Source organism: Anarhichas minor, unplaced genomic scaffold, assembly GCF_050575085.1.
Source record: "Anarhichas minor isolate MPS153535 unplaced genomic scaffold, ASM5057508v1 ptg000033l, whole genome shotgun sequence".
Taxonomy (NCBI): Eukaryota; Metazoa; Chordata; class Actinopteri; order Perciformes; family Anarhichadidae; genus Anarhichas; species Anarhichas minor.
The window spans coordinates 3595719-3619878 of record NW_027466479.1 but is presented as its reverse complement, the minus strand read 5'-3'; the positions used below and the strand labels follow the sequence as shown (position 1 = coordinate 3619878).

General features: G+C 40.9%; 1 protein-coding gene across 3 annotated transcripts in view; it reads left to right on the top strand.

Annotated features, from left to right (window-relative positions):
* The window catches only part of arhgef2a (Rho guanine nucleotide exchange factor (GEF) 2a), a 60633-nt gene extending 36680 nt beyond the window's left edge, over positions 1-23953 (top strand). Inside the window, exons 13-22 of one of the 3 annotated variants that reach the window (XM_076105684.1) lie at positions 699-775; positions 949-1121; positions 10095-10162; positions 11508-11696; positions 14381-14467; positions 14997-15046; positions 17504-17551; positions 18221-18547; positions 19948-20110; positions 21081-23953. In XM_076105684.1, the coding sequence (XP_075961799.1) occupies positions 699-775; positions 949-1121; positions 10095-10162; positions 11508-11696; positions 14381-14467; positions 14997-15046; positions 17504-17551; positions 18221-18547; positions 19948-20110; positions 21081-21109 (1211 nt within the window). In that variant the 3' untranslated portion in view covers positions 21110-23953. Of the gene's footprint in view, positions 1-698; positions 776-948; positions 1122-10094; positions 10163-11507; positions 11697-14380; positions 14468-14996; positions 15047-17500; positions 17552-18220; positions 18548-19947; positions 20111-21080 lie in introns of all 3 variants that reach the window. The other 2 variants (XM_076105686.1, XM_076105683.1) reach the window with 2 other exon arrangements.
* The last annotated feature ends 207 nt before the right edge of the window (positions 23954-24160 follow it).

Sequence of the window (24160 nt, the reverse complement as noted above, 5' to 3'; positions counted from 1 at the left end):
TGTATATATACAGTAGAAAGTACTTTATAGTTTGAGGTTTAACAAGATGATTTTGTATGGCGTGATGATCACGTTAACTTAATTTCATTTATATAGCCCAATATCACAAATTCACCTCATGGGGCCTTACAATCCGTACAGCATATGACACCCTCTGTCCTGAAACCCTCGATTCAACTCAGGGAAAGCTCCCCAAAATCCTTTAACAGGGAAAAATAGATTTGTGTGCAGAATAACCGATCGGATGGCCGATCCACACCTCATCCTTTTCCTGTTCCAATGGTAGGGACCTGGGACAGAGGATGTTGTATGTGTACGACATCCCCATCTGAGGCAAATTTGTGATTTTGGGCGAAACAAATACATTTAATTGAGTTGAATTTTACTAAGGTCAGTAATGAAAGAGGACAGACTACACAAATACACAAGCACTCCACAGAGTGCTGGAGCTTTTTTCTTGATGCTTTAAATCTATTAAAGAGAACAGTATCTAACCTAGGAGACAACTCAATGCTCCTGAATAAGGTGGAAAATGATTTACTGAGAACAGTTTTAGCACAGACTTGGGGATAGGTATAGGTAGGCCATTCTGCTTCAGGTTTACATTTGTTAAAATTTTTGTACTTGATGGAAAAAAAACAAGAACTTGAATGTGTTTCTGAATGTGATCGTATGTTGTGTGTCTTTGTGTTGCGTAGATACACAGGTCTTATTGATGACAGACATCCTGGTGTTTCTGCAGGAGAAAGATCAGAGATACATCTTTCCATGTCTGGTAAGAAAATGTATTCACTTACAAATACAAAGACACACTAACATTTAAAATACCAATTGATCAATTGTTTGATTGTAATGACTGGAAAGACAATTGTTCATACTGACGTTCTCCCAACTTTCCTTTGTGTCTTTATTACTTTTCTTCAAACAAAACTATCCTGTGTGATCCAGGACAAATCTCCAGTACTTTCCCTTCAGAACCTGATAGTGAGGGATATAGCCAATCAGGAGAGAGGCATGTTCCTCATCAGTGACTCCTCTCCTCCTGAGATGTACGAGTTCCATGCTGCCTCCAAGGAGAACAAGAATGTCTGGATACGCTACATCCAGCGCACTGTCAGCAAGTGGGTAAATGCACCAACACAAAGACATAACGCTTTTCTCTCTCCACTGAAAACAAAATCTGTTGAATTGAATAAACTGAATTTTTACTTGCTAAACATAACTATTATGATCTTAAAAAAACATTTTATTATATTCAGTATTTAATCACTATCTGTTAAACTAAAATTACATCTTAATGGATTATATATACACTAGTGGCGGGCCGTGCATTTTATACCTGGGCCTTCAGTGCTGTCCTACTACAGTTGAACCACCTCCTAATAACCTCATTATGACGCCTCAGCTATGGGTTATTATTTGTTTCTAGGGGTGTAACAATACACGTATTCGTATTAAGCCGTTCGGTACGAGGCTTACGAACTGAACAATACTTTTGAATAATACTATTGCATTTGGAAAATGCAGAAGCTTAAATTGTGGGAAATATAATGTTCTCCCGGACGGAGGACATCGTATGGTGGTGGAAAGAGCACTTTGAGGAACTCCTAAACCCGACCAACATGTCCTCTGCAGAGGAGGCAGCGCCTGAGGACCTAGGGGGAGGCTCACCCATATCCCTGGCAGAGGTCGCTGAGTAGGCGCCGGGGGTGGATGAGATCCGCCCTGAGATGCTGAAGGCGCTGGACATAGTTGGGCTGTCCTGGCTGACACGCCTCTTCAATGTCGCATGGGGGTCGGGATCAATGCCCATGGAATGGTGGTTCCCATCTTCAAAAAGGGGGACCGGAGAGTGTGCTCGAATTACCGGGGTATCACACTACTCAGCCTCCCGGGGAAGGCTTATGCCAGGGTGCTGGAAAGGAGGCTCCGACCGCTTGTCGAACCTCAGATTCAAGAGGAGCAGTGCGGATTCCGTCCCGGCCGTGGAACAGTGGACCAGCTCTTTACCCTCGCAAGACTACTGGAGGGGCTCTGGGAGTTTGCCCAACCAGTCTACATGTGATTTGTGGACTTGGAGAAGGCTTTCGACCGGGTCCCTCGGGGGGTCTTGTGGGGGGTGCTGCAGGAGTATGGGGTCCCGGACCCGTTACAACGGGCGATCCGGTCTCTGTACGACTGCAGTAGGAGCTGTGTCCACATTCTCGGCAATAAGTCAGACACATTCCCGGTGGGTGTTGGCCTCCGCCAGGGCTGCCCTTTGTCACCGGTCCTGTTCGTGATTTTCATGGACAGGATATCTAGGCGCAGCCTGGGGGCGGAGAACGTCAGTTTCGGGGGTCTCGGGATCGCCTCTCTGCTATTTGTAGATGATGTGGTCCTGTTAGCCTCCTCGGATCATGACCTCCAGCATTCACTTGGGCGGTTTGCAGCCGAGTGTGAAGCGGCGGGGATGAGAGTTAGCACCTCCAAATCTGAGGCCATGGTTCTCTGCCGGAAACCGGTGGATTGCTCCCTCCAGGTGGGGACGGAGTGCCTACCTCAAGCGAAGGAGTTTAAGTATCTTGGGGTCTTGTTCACGAGTAAGGGTAAGATGGAGCGGGAGATCGACAGGCGGATCGGTGCGGCTGCAGCAGTAAAGCAGGCACTGCACCGGACCGTCTTGGTGAAGAGGGAGCTGAGCCGGAAGGCAAAGCTCTCAATTTACCACTCGGTCTACGTTACTACCCTCACCTATGGTCACGAACTCTGGGTCGTGACCGAAAGGACAAGGTCGCGGCTACAAGCGGCCGAAATGAGTTTCCTCCGTAGGGTGGCCGGGCTCAGCCTTAGAGATAGGGTAAGGAGCTCGGTCATCAGGAGGGAACTTGGAGTCGAGCCGCTACTCCTTCGCGTCGAAAGGAGTCAGCTGAGGTGGTTCGGGCATCTAATTAGGATGCCTCCTGGACGCCTCCCACTGGAGGTTTTCCAGGCACGTCCAACTGGGAAGAGACCCCGGGGAAGACCCAGATATTCAAATATTATTCACATCAGGGAGGGAACAATATTAACCATATCATAAAAACGACACCATAGACAAATTAACACAGTTAACACTGCAGATGTAAAAACACAAAAGCAGTCCAAAGCTGCTGTTCACTTAAGACAAAGTCCATCCTCCTTTCTTTGATTACAAAGAATTTATTACCGCGGTTGTACAGAACATCGGTGCGTTTCAGTTCCAGTCAGAGGTCCTCCTGCGAATGTGTTCGTTGAGTTTTAGATCCATTCGTGTCTCAGCAAAATTTTTCAAAAGCACCGTAGTTTGTAAGTGTCCTGTCGTGCTATGGTGTCGTGTTGCTGCCTTGGTAAGCAAATCCAGCTCAGCTCCGAACACCAAGACGCTCAGTTGCAAATAAAACGCATTCTTAGCCATAAAATGTGCAATGCTTCTCCGACGCTGTTAGCCAGGAATACCGTTCGTTCAAATCCTTTTCCTGGCTGGGTCAGGGCTGCTAGCTGTGGGGTTGTCATAACTTCTTACATATCTTTCAACTTGAACTCTTACTACTACTACTAAGTTCTGCCAGCTAGCTTCAGCTTCACAACAGACACGCTGGCCCACTGACCAATCCCACCACACATTAATGCTGAGCTGCACGTTAATGCTGACGTACTTGTAGGCTACCTCGGTAGTTCTGACATGTCAAAAAATATGCCCAACATGTCAAACTAAAAATCTGATTGGTTGAAGACTATGACAATCAACAATATCGTCCCGATTTACTTAAACTGCAAAAGGCTTCCTTGTGGGCCTCTCTTCTTACCTAGAAAAATATTTTTTTAATTTTATTATACTATATTTATCCCGTTAAGGGGGAAAGGGTTCAGTGTCTTGGGACACTTCGACACGTGCCAGCAAAGGATTAAACCGTCGACCTTGCGGTTGTCAGACAACCCTCTGAGCCACGGTTGCCCCAAATAGGGGTGAAATCTGATTGGATAGAAGCTCTACTTAAAACAAGCTGCACTGGACACTTCCGAGTAGGCAGCTCGTCGGAAGGGCTCTGTCGCTATTTGACATTTATTCTGCATTTGCTGTACTATTTACGCGTCTGAGACTTGGAGAGCCTGCTTCTAAAACATATTCCTGCTCGGGTGTACACTGTATTCAGTTCAACATGGGCAAATCTAACACAGCCAGAGGTAAAAAAAAACCGAGAGCGAGGAAAGACAAGATCGCGGCATAGCATCAGACCTAGCCAGCGGCGACACCACACATGGCGACGGTAATAACCCAGCGGTATCACTCGCTGATATACAGAAACTACTTGCCGGTATGGAGGAGCGAATAATCACAAATCTGACAGCACGAATTTCAGCCAACCATGCCACTATTACCAGTTCACCTCCATCTTTTGGAGGGAATTCTGCACTTTGCTGGGAGCCACTGTCAGTCTGTCCTCGGGGTTTCACCCTCAGTCCAACGGTCAGACGGAGAGGAAGAATCAGGAGATGGAAACAGCCCTTCGCTGCATGGTCTCCCGGAATCCTGCCTCCTGGTCCCACCAGTTGATGTGGGTGGAGTACGCCCATAACACCCTGACCAGCTCCACAACAGGCTTGTCACCTTTTCAGTGTGCATATGGGTTCCAGCCACCTCTGTTCCCTGGATTGGAAAAGGAGGTTTCCTGCCCATCTGTCCAGACATTCATCCGCCACTGCCGGCAGACCTGGGCTAGGGCCCGAGCAACCGGTCTGCGGGCCGCGCTGCTACAGCGGCTAACCGACACCGCACTCCAGCCCCTATCTACCAGGTGGATCAGAGGGTGTGGTTGTCAACCAGGGACCTACCTTTGCGGGTGGAGTCTAAAAAGCTGGGCCCAAGGTTCATAGGGCCGTTCGAAATTGAGAGGATCATCAACCCGGCGGCAGTAAGGCTCAAGCTCCCCAGATCCATGCTCATTCACCCCACGTTCCATGTATCCAAGGTCAAACCGGTCCGGGAGAGTCCTTTGGTGCCGGCTGCGCCACCTCCTCGCCTCATCGAAGGAGGTCCAGTTTACTCGGTTAATCGCCTGCTGCGCTCCCGCCGCTGGGGGCGAGGGCTTCAATACCTGGTCGACTGAGAGGGATACGGTCCGGAGGAGAGGCAATGGGTTCCGGCTCGGAACATCTGCGACCCTCGACTCATCGCCAGATTTCATCGACAACACCCAGAACAACCGTCTAGGACCCAGACAACTGCCAGGAACACCCAGCAGGTCCCCGGTGTGGACTATGAGAGACCTCCCTCCGGGCCCAAGAACCCCTATCACCCACCCGTAACAGAAGCAGCATATAATGCAGCTGGCACGAGAGAAAGGTCCCCTGTCCTACAGGGGCTGGGAAATTCACGTTTAAGCCGACTAGAGTGCTGAAGTGGCCAGAAAGAGAGCTACTTTTTCCTGTGTCAAGACCGCACTGAGGAAAGCAGGGCACCAATTCAGCCTGCTCTTCCCGGCTAAGCTTCGAGTGATCGTCGATCGAACCAGACACGAGTTCAACACTCCGAGTGAAGCTACCGCCTTCCTGGAGAACAGACAACCGGCAGTATGAGACCCCTTGGCAACCATGAAGTTAACAATGAAGAAATGACTCTGGCGACATTACCATTTTTTAGCTTAAGTTTGTTGGTCTAACCGGTGAGTGAATATTTTTGCTGGCTAAGCTGACACGTTATATAAAGAGTAAACCTTATGAATAATATATTGCTAAGTTGATCATGTTCACATAACACTGGACATCCACATACACTTCCCCCAACTTTACACACCGAATTTGAAATTGTCCTAACCATTACGGTAATCATATGTTACATTACATGACAACCTTCTTTCCCCTCTGTTGAACTTTAAAATGGTTAATACTTTATGACCGGTAACGTTAAAGCCGCATGTTAGGTCAGCTGAAAGAGTCACGTTTTCGAGCATCTCTGTGTTATTAAGACTGGCGTAGATTACAGGGACATTATATCCCCACTTTGATTTAACATAATCATAGTTAATGCGGCTCGTTCTTAGTTTTTATTTATTCATTACTTTACTCAAATATTTATCTCCTTTCCTCTTTGGTATACTCACCCCATGGATATACAGAACGGCTGTTTGTTGTGATGGTCAGTGTTTAGAAAATGGCTTTCACTGCACTGTTCCGTAGATTCTTTAGAAGAAGTGGTTCTCAGGTTTAAACCCTCTTTGTTTTTGCCTTTACAATCATTCTTAAAGACAGAGTTTAAAGTGCATGATAGAGCTATGCACAAAGTTTGTAACAGTACAAAGGATAGGGTTTACAGGTCTAGGTACACAAGACTGTAGCCTTTTACTCTTAGTGTATTTTCTTTTTCTTTTTTTCCTTTTTTTTTTTTTGCCCATCAAGTGGCTACCACCTGCAATATCACAAAGATTCAATCAGACACAGGTGAAACATTGATAGATCATGATGACTTAAATAAAGCTTTTTTCCAATTCTATTCTAGCCTTTACACCTCAGAACTTAGCAATGACCTTGGCCCCTCATAATTTGACTATCCCCACCGTGTCAGAGGAACAAAACATTAACTTAGGTGCAGATATCGCGGTTGCTGAAATCATCATGACCATAAAATCTATGCAGAACAAGTCCCCAGGCCCGGACAGGTTTACGACGGAATTTTATAAAAAGTTTTGCTATCAGCTGGCACCAACTCTTAAAGCAATGTTTAAAGCACTCTCCTTAAGCATTCTTCCTATAACTCTGAGACATGCCTTTATATCTCTACTGGCTAAGAAGGATAAAGATCCGGTATTTTGCTCATCATATCGCCCTATCTCCCTGCTTAATGTGGATTTCAAAGTGCTGTCTAAGGTCTTAGCTAAGCGCCTGGAGAGTGTGATCCCAGATATTGTCTCACATGATCAAACAGGATTTATCCAAGGCCGACACTCCTACTCAAATTTAAGAAAACTATTCAATGCTGTCCATTCGGCCCGGTTAACGTGCCCAGAGGTAGTGGTTTCTCTTGATGCCGAGAAGGCCTTTGACCGGGTCGAGTGGAAATACTTATTTGCTGCCCTCCAAAAATATGGCTTCTCTGAGGAATTCATTGCCTGGATTAGATTACTTTATTAGCAGCTCTTATCTCTAACAATACTCAATCTGACTACTTCGCCCTTGGACTGGGAACAAGACAGGGGTGTCCTCTTTCTCCTCTCTTGTTCGCACTAGCCATTGAGCCGCCCCTAGCAGTGGCACTGCGACTCTGTAAGGACTTGAAGGGTATACCTCGGGGTGATTTAGAACTGAAAGTTTCTCTTTACGCGGATGATTTGCTGTTGTATGTCTCCGACCCATCTCTATCTCTTCCCTATATTCTAGATATCATGAATCAGTTTGGGAAAATATCAGGGTATAAGCTAAAATTGCAAAAAAGTTAACTTTTCCCTCTAAATTCTGAAGCAGAGGCACTCCCTTCCAGCCTTTTCCCCTTTAAGGTGGCCCAAGATGGTATTAAGTACTTGGGGATTGAGGTCACGTGCTCCTTCCATTCTACTTAAAAAATATATATATATTACCCTTCTGAATAAGTGCAAACAGGATATGACTCGCTGGGCCTCGTTACCGTTATCATTAGTGGGCCGCGTTAACCTAATTAAAATGATAGTATTACCCAAATTTTTATATCTCCTTCAAAATATTCCTATCCTGATTTAAATATTTTTTTTTTTTTTAAATCTTGATTAAAAACATCATCTCTTTCACATGGGGGACCAAACCTAGTCGGATCAGCAAGACTCAACTCCAAAGACCAAAGCGCGCAGGAGGCTTAGCTTTACCCAATTTTCTCTTTTACTAGTGGGCATGCAATATCCAGAAGCTACTTCACTGGTTTGAAGACAGGCCAATGGTAGGAAAGGCAGACTGGGTGCAAATAGAATTCTCCTCCTGCCGGCACCACCTCGGCTCAGTGGTCTGCGCAGCCCTGCCCCTTCTTAGCAATAATTTGAGTACAAACATAATAGTAAATCACACAATAAGAATATGGGCTCAGTTTAGGAGACATTTTGGGCTCTCTACCTTCTCCCCCATCAAATTGAATCATATGTTTATTCCATCCTGTACAGATAACGCATTTACTCTAGGGTTTGATAAAAGGATCAGATCAATCGATAATTTATACATAGAAGACACATTTGCTTCATTTTCCAAACTATCACAAATCTATTACTTACCAAGGAACAATTTTTTCCGTTACTTGCAGGTCAGGAGCTTCGTACGAAATACTTTTGACTCATTTCCAAATAAGCCCATGAATTCCCATGTTGACAGCCTCCTAGAATTGAACCCGAACAGTAGAGGATTGATATCCCAGACTTACGAGCTCATTGACAATATCAACCCACACTCCTTGGAAAAAATGAATATACACTCAGAGGGTCCTCCCAAACCTTTAGTAAAGTATGGAGACCTTTTCTAGACTTCTACGACTCCTTACAAGCAGTGAGCAGTGCCCCTCCCCTTTTTTCTTTTTCTTTCTTTCTTTCTCTCTATTTTTATTTTTTTATTCAATTGTATATTTTTTACATGTGACTTCTCACTCTATTATTTATTTTTTCAAAATTGTTTTACTTTACTCTTGCTCTGTTTGATCAATTAATGCAATTATTTGATCTTATGTCTACATCTCCGCCACCTGAATGTACCTGAGTTTACCTGAATGTATAAGTTCTGTAGCCTGTAACCCTACAATGGGTGGGTAGGGTCGTGAATGAGGTTTTAAATTTCAATCTGTAATTGCATTCAGACATGTGTGAATCCTCTTCCCTGGTGGGATAAAACCTGTGAAAATCAATAAAACATATTTACAAGAAAAACGAAAGGAAAAAAAAGCTGCACTGGAAGCAGCGCTGCAGGCTGGAAGCAGAGCAACTGAGGAAGACAGTAGCTGTGCAATGAGAAAATAAGCTAATGGGAAAAGTAATTAGAATACATGTAGTGTATTTATGAAAAATTATTAAATTATAAAATTGCTATAACTTTGTGATTCTGTTTAGGCCAGCAGAGAAGGCTTTGCCATAATGCCTCTGCTAACCTAACATAGTTGCACTACTGCGTATTACTATAATTGTATTAATACTGTCTGCCTTATATTTATAGTGAACTTTTCCTTATGTGGTGTGTTGTTAGCGTGAAAAAATGAAGATATACCTTTGTTAAAATTCATTGTTTGCTACCCAAACCTCAATGCTGTGAGGTTTGGGTATTCTGGTGAACCACAATGGAAAAATGGCAACAATTGAAGTGTGTTTCCATCGATAAGACAAAATTAAGACCATATTGTTTATTCAAGAAAGAATATAATGTGAAAAACCTTTTGGTATAATTTGTCTAAAGGTTAAGTTTAGTTATAAAAATGGTATTGTCCTCAGAGAGATCATTTGTTGTACAGCACAAACAGAGACACATCACAAAAGGTGCAGTTGGTTAGTTTTAAACAAAGTGGCATTAATGTCTACATACAGTGGTATGAATGTACAACATGAACAACATTAGCCTTAATACAAATCCAAAACTAAATAAAATGTGTTTCCCGCCCGGTTGGTCCTATTTTTAGCAGTCACTGTGTTCTTAGAGCTCAGCTTTGACATAAATAAAGGTAATATTTAGCAAAGCTTCTCAAACAAAGAAAAATGAACAATGCCAGGAATAACAACCATCTACTGGTTACCCTTCCACAACTATACATTACACACAACCCATAGTCCGCACCAACTCTAAAACCACACCATCGTTACAACACATCATCATAACTCCCACAAAACCCTTATTATTGTTGTTGTTTAGTCTGAGCAATGTCCATATGAGTTAACTGTTACATTGTATGGTAGGTTGTATATGACACTTCAGCATGACATGATCTATGGTTGTATATCATTGTTGTTGTACCAATGCCTCTAGTATCAGTATCAAATATGTAACAGTACATTTTAATACCCTAACAAGTGGTTTGTTTTTCTGTAACATTTCTGAAGATATATTTACTGTCCATCACATCATTGATAACAGGACCTGTGTGATCTGTGCTTTTGTGTGCTCAGGTGCCCATCACGAGAGGAGTTCCCCCTTATAGAGACTGAACACAAGGCCCATCTTAGGAGACTCAAAGGTCAGGAAACATAAATGACATGATCAAAGCAGTATTTATAAATGGCATTTCACTGTATGTCTCTTCAATGAGCACATAGTCCTACTCCTCTGTATTGTAACTAGTACTTTTGACTCATTGTGAATTCTTCTTTCTGTTCTGTGAATTCCTGTTGTTGCTGAAGATTCATACTCCCCTTTTGACTAGTTGATGAGGCTTAAATCTATACAACTGGTTATTGCACCAGAATTCTCCCAATGAGTCTGAGATTTAAAGAAAATCTTTAATAAAAGCAATTAAAGTAGCGTGATAACCAGACGGAATTTATTTTAGTGTATTATTCATGTTAGCTGGTATTTTTCCCTAGCCACCAGCAGTGACTGCTACTAGCAGTTTAACATTTTACATGTAGATCAAAAAAATATGTCAATTCAATTTGTTACACCTGTAAGGTAACCTATGTCCCCATTTCTGTTTTGAATGGATTCTGTTTTGCAGCTCTCTCTCTCCTCCGCAAGGGCTGGAACCAGGCTTGAATGAAAGCAAAGTGTATTTTAGGAGTTCATCGAGATTTAGAGATACACACATATTCTATTTTTTTATAGTGTAGAGGGTACCCAAATACCCCAATATCCACCCAACACTGTTGAAGTATTGACAGCACAATGAAAAGGTTGGGATAGGGGGTATAATCTTAGTGAGTGTATGATTAATAGAAAGCTCATGAACCAAACCACACACATCAGCAAAAACATACACAGACTCCCACACACTGGGATGACAGGTGTGTTTTCTCTCTGCGTTAAAGATGTTTTTCACCAGTGTGATGCGAAAAGGTGGTGGAGAAATACAGGAAATTCACATGCAGATGCTATCTGATGTGACTAGCCCTGTTCCGTAACCAACATTTAACTTTGGCAAGTGCATATCAACTTAATTACCATCTTCATCATATCTCAGCTGCTGAGCAATCTCAAGCCATGTGTTCCTTTATTTGGTTGTTGAGATTGTCGTTGCTGTTTCTTGTACAATATTGGGTGTTGAGAAACCAAAATGACAAAACATATGTCCATTTTGACAGCAAGCTGCCTGGAGTTATAGCTGAACTGAGGATTTCATTGATCATATATTTCCATAGGCGGAAATCCACTGAAATCGAGGTGTAATGCAGGGTTTTATACATTTGCGTTTGCTGTGAAAAATGTATTCACACAAAGTTGATGGCTGGAGAGTTTTTGCAGTTGGTGTCTATTCGCCGCATTCAATAGATGTGAGACTTGTTTAAAATAGGCAGGCTTTGTGGTCATGTGTTGTTTTAGATTTGTGTTGGATGCACGATTGATTAATCCTCAGAAACCCTCCACAGCTGACCTCCAGCAGAAGGACCGGGAAATGCTGGAGCTCCTGCAGGAGAGGGTGACTCTATTCTGTGAGCTGGCAGAGGTGACAACTGGTCAGGAGGCCCTACAACCTCCCATCACTCGCTACTTGTTCAGGGCAGACACACCCCAAGCGCCCCGTGCAGAGAAACTCCTACTGGATGCCACAGCTGAGGGTAACACACCAAGTTTCATGCCAACTAAAAATAATTGTTAATAATTTGTTAGTTGGAAAGACCAGCTGGTAATACAGGTTAACATGCATAACTTCAGTGTTGTCTGATTTGACGGAACAGGTCAACTTTTTCACAATTTAAATGAACATTTTTTATCTCCAACCTCAAACTGAATTGTTTTAGTAGCCCTGGGCCCTAACACATTAAACACAGGATGTGACGCCCTGTCTCCATTGTCAAATGTGCCATCTACCATGACCTCCCCACTAGGACTATTGTGTGATATATGAATGTTGTGAAAAATATTCCAGGTCGCTAAGAAATGTATAGCAAAGCAAAGTAGTATAGAAAACATTTTTTGAAGCAGACATGGTTGATTTTTGTACTGTAGCTATTACTATTAATGCACCTGCCGGTGGAATGGAGAGAAGGCTGCAGCAGGCTGATAAATTACATCCGTATATTCCAGAACAGAAGCAGAAAACTGCTTCAACAATACTCTCAATAATACAAGCTGGTTCTGCTGCTGTTCAAAAGACAAGCTTCTGCCTCAGTTTACCAATGTTTATAGTGTCATTTGTTGTGTTTTTGTTTAGTTTTGTATCAATTTAAAACGTTAAAACGTACTTATTAAAAACAAAAATATGACTTTTCGTGATGCTGCTCTAAATTGGCTGCTTGTTTATTTAAAAGATATTGAACAGTATGTCTTAATTAATAGGTACAATTTAAATAGAGCCAAGCTACTTTGTGAAGTACCTCAAGGTTCCTTCCCTTGACTTCTCTTATTTTTGATATACATGAATGACCTACTGCAAAAATGTACCGTCTCTTTTATTTGCTGATGACACGTCTTGTTGCTTCACACAAAAAGCACAGTTATTGCAGAAACAAATGAAGAGCTATCGTCTATATCTTAATGGTTACAGATGAAAAAACGGTCTATCAATACAAAAGCCAAAATATACAAAGACAACATTGTAATAACTTAAATTCCTAGGAGTCATAGATGACAAAAAATTGCCAATACCACTTCAAATGTATCTTTAAAAAGAAAATGATGTCAGTTGGAACAGTCCATTAATTGATAAATCATTCCTGTACTTTTACTTTTTTATTAAAACTTGATTTGTCCTTCATGCTTGGGCCGCCATATGTCCCATTTAACAATAAAAAAATGCCCTATCAAATTTAACAAAATGTATTCATAGTTGAGCATTATTTTGCTTGAAACAAGCTAATTGGGATGCCAGAACAGTAAGGTATTTCGACTTAACAACATTTCTTAAACTAATTCACAAAATTCATAAAATAACACGAAAAGGGCTCAAAATCAATATTATTGATTAAATAACTTAAAATAAGATTACCGCTATTTCTTTCTAGATAAAAATGCACCTCACAGGCAAGACCGGACTACTATCTGGCACAAGTGGGTTTGAATCTATGACATATGAGTCAGAGAGCTTGTGGTTAACTATTGAGCCAACTGACATCCGGTCAAGTGGTTCTAGACAAATCAAGTATGTTACAGATTGCCATGCATTGTGGTAGAGATATTAATGGTCACCAGAGGATAAAGCCTAATGACTTAGTTGATCCTCTGACTGATCCTCTAGTGCCACTAACAGGTCAAAGTTTTTCTTATACAGAGAAATGTTGCGACATCTATTTGATGGAGTGTGACTAAATCTGGTTCGAATAATAAACAGTTTCCTCCTAATGAGTAAACACAATATAAACTCATCAATAGAAGACATTTGTAGGACTGTAGCGAATCGAAGCTTTGAGGCTTTATTCATAACTTGAAATTTGAACTCTAATGCTGTTTTTTATCATTCATGTTGTTATAGCTGGTATTTCTGCACAGTTGCAGATATAGATCTGACTACACTATTTTTATTAGTATTATAATATTTGTAGAATGGGATTCCAATGGTGGCTGCTTAGGACTGTTTTCAACTGGTCCATCCAAAACATGTTAAACACACTTGCACCATGCACTATAGATGGTGAAAGTAAAGAACTTGGTTTTGTTTAATTGTTGTTTAACAATTGGCACAATATCACCTTTGATGACACATTTTTCCAATAGATTAGATTAGATTAGAAAAACTTTATTAATCCCCAGTGGGGAAACTCATTTGCCACCCAAAACCTCATACAGACAACACAGTACACAACAGACAAAAACACATTACAAAGGATAAATAACACCAGACAATGCCATATAAAACATGATAGACATCAGAAAGATAAAAACCTCTAAAGGTGTTCATTAAAAAATCGGACTGCTGCTGGAACGAAAGACCTTCTTAGTCGTTCAGTAGAACACTGAGGCAATACTGGTATTATTTCAAAGTTAGTCCTTTTTTGTGAAGTGTCTATACTTTGTCTTATCACATCTGTAAGCATTGTACATGAACAGTGTGTGCAACTATGGTTGGTATTATTTTCCTCATCACAGAAGCATGTTCGGTCCAGTGAGTATTCTGCCATTATAGTAACAAGATATAAACAAGTGTGTAATCACCACGGGGTGGGATGTGGGATCATGTCTCCCAATATAAGCATTGTGAAAATTTGCTAAAAGAAGGATGATTTATTTCTCACTATATTTTGTCTTGCTTAGAGAAAATGTAAAATATTATATTTGTGAGTTATACAGGTGTGTGTTTCCTCAGTTGACAGGTTGAGTGAACTCCTTCTGGGGTCCAGGGTGAACATCCCTCTTCCATGCCTTCACAACCACATGGAGATGGTAGAAACCAGTGAGTCACTGAAGGCTCCTACCATTCATCATCAGTCATCATTGCTGTCCAGCAACACAAAATGATAACAATCAATAACATTTTAGAGGAACATACAAGAAATATAAAACAGACACAAATTAAGTGAGTCAAACATACAGAACTATTCTTCTTCATCACATTATCATTGGCAAAAGGACTCCTTTAGTTTGCTTTACTAAAGACAGTAACATGAGAGCAGGGTGTGGGCGGGGCTGAGCAGCAGGAGCAGGCATAGGTCGACAGGCAGCAGGTTAAAAACTGACATTACAACTAGTCTCACTACAACATTGAATAATATTATAATTGTAAATAGCTGACTCAAAGAGTTTAGATACTAGATTGATGTATCTATGTGTTCGATTAATGATCATCAAGATCGAATTTAGATTTAAGAAAGATACAAAAACAAATCCCCGTCTATCTTTGTTTGTTTGTTATTAAATAGTCAGACATTCATTATCATAACTGTCTGTAATACTGAGTGACTGCTGTTCTTGTCTCTGCTCAGGTGATCAGGATCTGTTGGTCAATGGAGCCCATGATTTCTTAGCATCAAAGGTGAGCTGGGGGCCAAGAAATGAATGGGTCGAATGCTTTGTCATTATTTCAAAATTCTTAAATCTTCCTCTTACATCCGACTGGTTTTGTTGGAGCATCAGACTATCTTTGCAGCACTCACCAGAGTTTATTACTGCATGCAGTCAATATCAAATGCAACTATTGTGGCCCGTTGTTCTGGTACACTGTTGTTGTTGAACGTTAAATTGTTCTCCTGCTCTCCCGGATTTGGGGGTGGGGGTTTGAGCAGTGGTGGGCCGTGCATGTTATACCTGGGCCTTCACTGCTGTCCTGCAGCTGAAACACAGCTACGGTTATTATTTGTTTTGTGTCAAAATGAAGCCAACACCTATAGATAGAGTGCGTCTCCTCTCTGCTCTGACTGCAGCTGGGACTGCAGCGCCTCTGTGTGCTTTGGGGCGGCGGAGGTGCTCACGGCAGCTCCCGCTGCTCGTTCACGACAGTGCAGAGCTACGTGCTTTCACGAGTCAAAACACCACAAAAGTCTCCAAAAACACCAGAACAAGTCGCTAGATTTGTCGCTAGTAGCTTTTGACAAAAAAAGTCGCCATGAGGGTTTGGAAAGTCACCAGATGTAGCGAGAGAGTCGCCAAGTTGGCAACGCTGGCACCGGATAAATATGTCCCCAGAGCAACACTGGACGTAACAATGGTTCCTATCACATATAAAACCAAACAAAAATCTTTATTAAAACAAGTTGTACAAATAATAATATATAAACAAGCATATTAAAGCTACTGCAGATGTAAAAACAAACGCATTTAACTTACCAGAGCTGCTGTTCACTATTTAAAGACAAAGTCCATCCTCCTTTCATTGTTAACAAAGAGTTTAATCTCACGGTTGTTCAGTACATCCGTGCGTCATAGTTCCAGTAAGAACTCCTTCTCGATTCAGTGAAGACAGTCGAGCCAACCCAGTTGTATTTCTTGAATACATTTTAATGCGTTTGAGGGCTGAAAATGTCCGCTCGACAGAGGCAGCAGATAGCCCACTGACCAATCACGTACTTGTAGGCCAGCTAGCAGGCTCTGGCACGTCAAAGAATACGCCCAACATGTCAAACTAAAGATCTGATTGATCATTCTCTTGTGGCTTCACAGCGGGCTTCTCTCCTGTGTCTGCAGCTTTTCTCCTTCGTGCCAAGATGGCACTCATTTCACCCATCACTATGACAATCAACAATATCGTCCCCATTCACTTAAAGTGCACATGGATTCACTTGTGAGTCTGCAGGCCTCGGGCCTCTCTTCTTACCTAGAGACACAGAGGTGAGATCTGATTGGATAAAAGCTCTACTTAAAACAAGCTGCACTGGAAGCAGAGCAACTGAGGAAGACAGTAGCTGTGCAATGAGAAAATAAGATGATGGGAAAAATATTTTTATAAATTATAATACATGTAGTGTATTTAAGAACAATTATTAAATTATAAAATAGCTCTAACTTTGTGATTCTGTTTAGGCCAGCAGAGAAAGCTTTGCAGGCCCTGACGGCCCATCACTGGGTTTGAGTCATGTCTGAGTAGGCCACTTGCTGAACCATATGTATGGCTTTTGTTTATGTAGTTTGCACAAATCCTTTGCAATAAGTAGCATGGCTAAATTACCCAGAGTTCTCTTCATTTCAACTGTTTTTGGTCATTTGATTAATCACAAATAGATGTGAGAATTTCTAACGCTAATACAATATCAAGTAGTTCCTGCATTATTAGTTTAACTTGAAGAATGACCTTTGTCAAAATCAAGTCGCAAGACCTTAAAAGTATTGAAGTTCAATAAGTCGATGCTGAAACAATATATGTTGCAGCCTTAGCGCCCACAAGACACTCGAGAACACACATGCAGGTATTTGTCTTAGCAAATTTAGCATATTATTCCCATGAAACACTGGGATCCCATTTACCAGTCTTCTTCCAGACTCTCCACTTCATTACAAAAAATGTTTGTGATCAAGTCATCAAGGTGCTGTTGGGATGAAAGGAGCAAATATCACTTGTAACCAGCTCATAACACACCCTGCTATAATTGGATTCTACGGTGTAACCGAGTTTCTAACTGCACCCCAAATAGATCCATCCATTGAATTTCTAAATCCACTTATCCAGTGCGGAGTTGGAGGGTTGAAATCTATGCACTTTCACATTGGGCATGAACATATATCCAACAATTCCCTATGGCATCATATCAGTTCAACTGATGTATACTATTAATAGCTTATTATTGTTTTATGTTAAAATGTAACGTAATTGTGGTTATACTCTCCTCTGTTTGTGGGATATATTAAAAGGATTGCATGAGGAGTCAAGACAAGTCACCGCCTGCAGTAAGTAAGGGGGTGAAGGTTCCTCAAAGTGTGTGTGCATGTGTGTGTGTGTGTGTGTGTGTGTGTGTGAGGGAGCGATAATAATACGTATGCTGCCTGTTTTTGACAGAAGATCTATCAAAGGCTGGTGAATCTCAGTGTTTACCTCCATGCACTCCAGGTTAGTAGGTTTTTACATGATATTTTTGCCCAGAATTTTCTTCGTTAAGTCGGTATATAATATGTGTGTAGCATTCATTATATTTGTTTCTGAAAAGTGCATTCTACGAAACGCTCTTCGCCAAACGGTCTCGCTCGAACCCCAAATGGTCCTCGCTCGGGCTTAAACAGTTTTAACATGCTTGAGTCAGCACATGTTATGCTACATACCATGTTTTTTTTAACAAAAAAGTTTATTACTCAAACAATTAATTATGAATCCACAGTTGGTGCTCTAGTGAGTATATTGTTATGTTGGATTGAGTGAAAATAAACTTCAGTGTGTGTGTTCATGGTAATGAAGGAACATGTCCCCCAGTGCAACAGTCTGGCACACTGATGTGTTTTTATGGTTTTTGGACAACAATGGATATATTGACAATAAGAAACAGAATATTAGCAGCCTTATACTTTAAAGAGTAATACACAAAAAATATTTATAAGTACACTGTTTATTATAAACAATTTACAATAACAAACTTGAAACATTGTATGTGTGAATAATAGTCTATCATACCGAGGAAGGGAATTTCATGTAAGTCTCCAACAGAAAAACTCTTTGGTTTCAGCTTGGTTGTCCATCTTTAGCATGTAAAATATGGAAAACTGAATTCTCTATCATATCCTGCAGGGTGCTGTCATCAAACAAGACTCCATTTTAGAGTTATTGCTGCAGCCACAGGATAATGTGGCACCAGCTGCAGGAGGAGCGTGGCGCCCTCTCTGGCGAGATGTTGGAAATCGGGAGGCCAATGCAGTTTCAAGCATTGGGGAGCTGGCTCTTTTGCAGAGACAACACAGCCTGCTGCAAGAGGAGCTGCTGAGGCTGCGGGATGCCGAGAGCCGGTTCAAGGACAGTGAGAGAGCCCGGGCAAAGCTGGAGAGGCACGTCCGACACATGAAGGTCTGCAGCGGGGCTGCATCTGCCTCCCAGCAGCTAAGGGAGCAGGTTGCTCAAGTGAGAACATTTGTATTGCAATTCCACAAAGTTAGGAGACTCACAAAACAGATTTTTAAAGTCAGAATCAGGTTTATTGCCTCAGTTGATGTACTTATACAACAAATTGGGCATGGTGTTTAGTGCATAATAATAAATAACATAAGAGGAAATAAAATAATTTAAAAAAACTATATGACATATGCACAATATGTCTATTTTTAAATGAAACAGGTGTACAGTTTGTGCAGGGATGTGCAACGTTTTAACCAGGGAATGGGCAAATGTTCCACATATGAAGTATAATGTACAGAGATAATAATCCAAACGATGTGCATTAATGTAATGCATAGAGACCAATCTCTGAGCCCATCGGCTATCGGTCTCAGGCGGATTAGCCTCCGGCTGCAAGGGGCAATGTTTGCAGGGTTCCGGTGTAGCCATCAGATATCTGGGCCAAGACTTCCTCTTCTGTGAGCTGCTCGTTGTTAACAGTCCAATTAGCAACTTCAGATGCAAGACTGGAGTTGGAGTTGTGAGACGGCATGTACGACCAGATTATTTCACAAGTAGCCAGTTTACAAGTGATTTTAAACCAGTAATAAGCGAAATCATCGTCGGATGATAGCCGATGGGTTCCCAGATTGCATTTTGGCTAACACGTTGCTCGGGTTGACTGTTTACCTGCATTCAACCAAAACCTGCTCCAACGTGGTTGGTCAATACTGCTCGGACTAGAAACAAAAACCAGAAAGCCTCTGACTCTGCACAGAATCTGTTTTACATTGAGACAGAAGTGGAGGCTCTACGTTAATGTAATGTGTAGTGTCTGTGTGGTGGGAAAATAGTCAGTGTCAGGGGTGGGGTTAGGAGGTGGTTGAGGTGTTTAAGCTGTTCAATGTAGAAGGAGAGACTTAGTCTCGTCCGGCTGCTTTCTGGAGATTCTGTTTCTTTAACAGCCTGTTTACGTCGCTCTTCAGGATGGAGAGAGTAGTCATTGAAGTGGGGAATCCTACCTTTTAGTCCCTTGTATCAGTCAAGTTCCAAAAACACTAGAACCTACACTTCCCAAAATGCTGCTCAGTAGCATATCTTTTGTAGATACATCCTGCCTGTCAAACTTCACACCCCCAGTTCGAATACAAGCTTTCAGTTAAACATTTTTCGTCTCAGTCACAATGACCCCAATGATGTCATAGTGATGTCATCAGGGATATTATTCTGTCAGACAAATTCCTCACACAAGGCCTTATACAACCATCTAGAGTGAACTGAGTTTGATGTGTATTATGAGTGCTCCTTTTAAATCAGCGCTTTTCAAAAGAATGATAAAAGTCTCAGTCATCAGCAGGTTTACAGTACAGTCCATGTGCCCCATGTTCACTGGGTTTTCGATGGACTCTTTCCTCTTGCTATTGTAGCCTGCCTCTCTGCAACCAGGAAGGGAGGTCTCAACCGGAGCTGACACCCTGTGGGCCAGTCAGGAACCTGCCCACCAATCAGATGGCCTCCAGGATGGCAGTGATTTGGAGGTAGACATGACGTCCGATGATGATGATGGGACGGAATCTGAAAGCTCCAAGGGTCAGATTCGAGACATAACACACAATGACTGTAAATGTTACATGTATCCTTTTCGTATCATCGTGTATTATAGGCAGGTATGGAAAGAGTACTAGAATATTTTAGGTCAGTTAAAATTAACTATGAGTAAATGTTTATTTTACATCTTTAAAGGAATTAATTGTAGAACATATTAGGCCACAAAAAAAGTGCATTAACATGTTAATATTCAACCAACCAACAATACACTTTTCTCTATTGACATTTGCGTCCTGTGCAACTGATTATCAATTATCGATATACAACTATCTTCCTCAGCCCAAGAAGAATTAACCAGATTAGAGAAAGAAGTAAAAAAAACAGCTATGGACAACAAGCATTATTAGGCTACATTAATTAAATAACCTTTCACTTTAAAGAATAATAATAATTTGAATAAAGCATCAAGACAGCCGATACAGATTATAAAGACGATATAAACTCAAACAAGGAAACTTAAGGAGAAGTTCCTGTGCCAAGTTCTTGTTAACGTTTACAGAGGAGCAATAAAAAGCATCCTGACTGCAAACATTGCAAAGTGACATGCTGTTCACGGCCCAGGGCAGGAAAGCTCTACAGCGGGGCATTCAAAGTGTTGAGTTTACATTAACAACAAACAGCAAACTCAAACCAGGAATAGATCAAAACTGGGAGGCTTATGAAATACAAATAATGAATGATGAGTTTACAGTTAGTTACTACTCAGAAGTTTGTTTTTAGATACTTTCAGTTATATTCAGTTATTAGTGCCAGAGAACAATAAAACAAAAAAGCTGTGTGAGCTTTGAACATTTTCCAATAGTCTCTCCCACATGATGTCATATAATAGCAGAATATTGGTTCGTAACTTGAAATGTGTCCGATTTTAGAAACAAGACGCCAATGAAATATAATTTTCTCTTAGTTTTAAAGGAACCGAGGGCTGAATTTTGATTTGTTCTCTTTTTTTCAGACCTTCAAGATATTCCAGAGGAGATCTGATTCTCGCCATGTTTTATAGTGCTAATGAGCTTATAGCTATAGTTGACTATGATGGAAACAGATTGATTCCAACAATGAGCACGTCTATCTTTTCTGCAAGTCTTAATGTTTATTTAGCTGCTTTGCTTTTCAGTAGATGGCTTGGGACAGTGAGCTTTTTTTAAATTTTCAGTTATGCTTTGGATTGTTTGATGATTTATTACCATCACTTGGGTTGTTACTGTTTTCACATTTTTATGTTGTGCGCAAACCTGCAAAACAGGTAGGGGTCATTATCGAGATGATAGAGAAAAATAATGTTTCTATTCAATGCTGCCAGAAAGACCCTTAAGACCCACACTGAAATATCCGAAAAATACATAACCACCAAAAATGTAAAGCAATCCAATACATTTGCCCTGCAATAACTTCTGCTTTTACAATGCTTATCTTATTAAGGTTTGTGTTTGTCAGATCTTAAAGTAAGGCAAGGCAAGTTTATTTGTATAGCAGATTTCAACAACAAGGCAAATCAAAGTGCTTCACATAAAACAATTAAAAACATCAAAACATAAGGCAAAAGAAAAGGAGAAGAACATTCATTGAAAGTAGAGCAGTCCCAGACGACCTAAGGGGTCGGGGTGGTTCATAAGGTAGCAGCACATCAGAGATGGATTTTGGCCCTAAACCTAAAAGTGCTTTATCAACCAACAGCAGGATTTTAAAGCCTATTCTTTGTTGGACAGGAAGCCAGTGCACAGACCTCAGAAGTGGAGTGAAGTAGAAGTTGTAACTTCTAAAAATAACGTCTGTGTCAGTCACTCATGAAACCTTTTACCATTGCTGAGGTCTGGCATCACTATGGCCTTAACACAGTAATGCAGCTCATCGCATCACAATGTAAAAGAAATAGATACACATGAACTAATGTCATTGCCACTCTGTGGATCCAGAAAGGCTTTTATGCCCTCTCCTCAGATGTAAGGCTTAAAGCGTATATAATCAATATGTTCACAATCAATATGTATCAACTGATAAGTTTTTGGGGGTCACTTGTGGCTCACTGGGTTAAGAGGGTTGTCTGGTAACTGCAGGGTCAACGGTTCGATCCTTGACTGGGACGTGTCACGTGGCGAAGTGTCCCTGAGCAAGATGCTGAACCCCTAACGGCTCCCGGGGCGCCTGTCATTGGCAGCCCACTGCTCCTTATACAGGAACAATATAATATAATAAATTAAAAAGGTGTGATAATGCTGGGAATTATCAGCTGAATCTGAAGCGCTTCTCAATTCCAAAGAAATGTAATTTTTTCCGGGTTACAGCCGCAGTTTTAAACACTGTAAATTCAAACAAAACGAATACGCAACAAAACATTTGTTTAGTTCCGTAAAACATCATAGTTTGGCTTGAAATGACTGCTTTTATTTTGGTTTTGAAGTTACGGATGTAAATTTAAATGACTGAACGTTGACTTTTGGCTTCACACACACAAACAGCAGTCTGTTAGTCCTTCCACCCGTTCTCATCCCTGTGTGGACTAAACTATTTGTGATACGTCAAAATCTAATTTTGTGACAAAAGGAGTTTTTAATAATATTTAGAGATAATTCTGCCACCTTAGCTTTAAATAATTTTCATTTTGCACTTAATGTTGACAACAAAAATGACTTCATGGTCAGGAAGAATATGACAGACAAACTGGATCCTCAGATCACCATACCATCCATAGTCTTCCAAACTAAACAACAAAATGTCATTTATGATCAAAAGCAGCTTATGGGTCAGTTGTGATTCATAGGTCTGTTATCTCATCTGCTTCGCTAACAGCTTCTGGTTGAAAGGAGACATCATTGGATGTTGGTAGGAGACAGTCAGTGGTTGTCTCATCATCTAACCCAACTTCCTAAATGATTCACTTAAATAACTACATGTACATTAAGACTGCTGCGAATTTCGGTTTATCCGAGCACACTTAAATACTTGGCTCTGTCAGAGTATTTTTAAATGCATTTGTAGGTAAAAAGTATGCAAAATGTATGTTGACAATGTGATTCATGAGTCCAGCATTTCACAAACTTTTATGTCTCATAGATGTCAGTCCTAAAACCTGGATGGATGGATTATGTATTTGTTCACAGACATAGCAGAGGATCCTCCATCAGCTTCAGTTGAAATGAGTGTTACAGCTCGAGTTTGACGGGCAGAAGTAGTGCAGCTTTCTGGAACACTTTTCTGGGAACTTATAGAGGCTTTACATTTAAATGATTTAAAGTCAGATTTAAAGTCAGTAGTCTGCTTGGCTTGGTTGTTTTGCATGTTTTCCAATCTAACCTCTACCTTTTCTTACTACTGCAATAGAAAATAACTTTTAGCTTTACTGTGTCTTCATTCTTAACAGTTTTTATTGTATCTTAATACCGGCTGATTGCAGTCAGTCTAGTAACACAAAGAAGATTGCCAAATGGATGTAATATTATCTTCAGAATATAGCTTTTCAGTGGATGTTTTTGTTTCTGTTGCTGCAAAATGATACTGCAAAAACTCTCCACAGTTATCCTCATATTAGAATGTTGCAACTGCATGCCTACTTTTCTGCTAAATGTATTTTAGGCGTCGATCTTTTAGAGTGACACCTCTCTGCCTAAAAAGGCAGGATGAGTACAGTATTAGATGGCAAATACTGTTCAAAGCAAACATAGTAATGATATGGATAAAGTATTATGAAGTCAGAAGATGCTTTATTTGTCAGTGACACTGTAAGGCTGAACTGAAAACAAGGGCTGTACTTACTTTTGTACAACCTTTTGTCATTTATGTAAATTGTATTACTACATGAAAAAATAAAATCATGTCATACAAAATGAATCTGTATTGAAGGATGTATTTCCTAGCTGGAGACGAGTAAAAGAAGACTGATGACGATTCCATTTATATAGTTCTGTTAATTGATTCACCTAATGTCTAATGATGTGCCCAGACAGAAATTACAATATTGTTGATACACAATACTATAATCAAATTGCAATAGTGCAGTGGTTCGCACTGTTACTTCTTGGTTGGAACCTTTCCCTG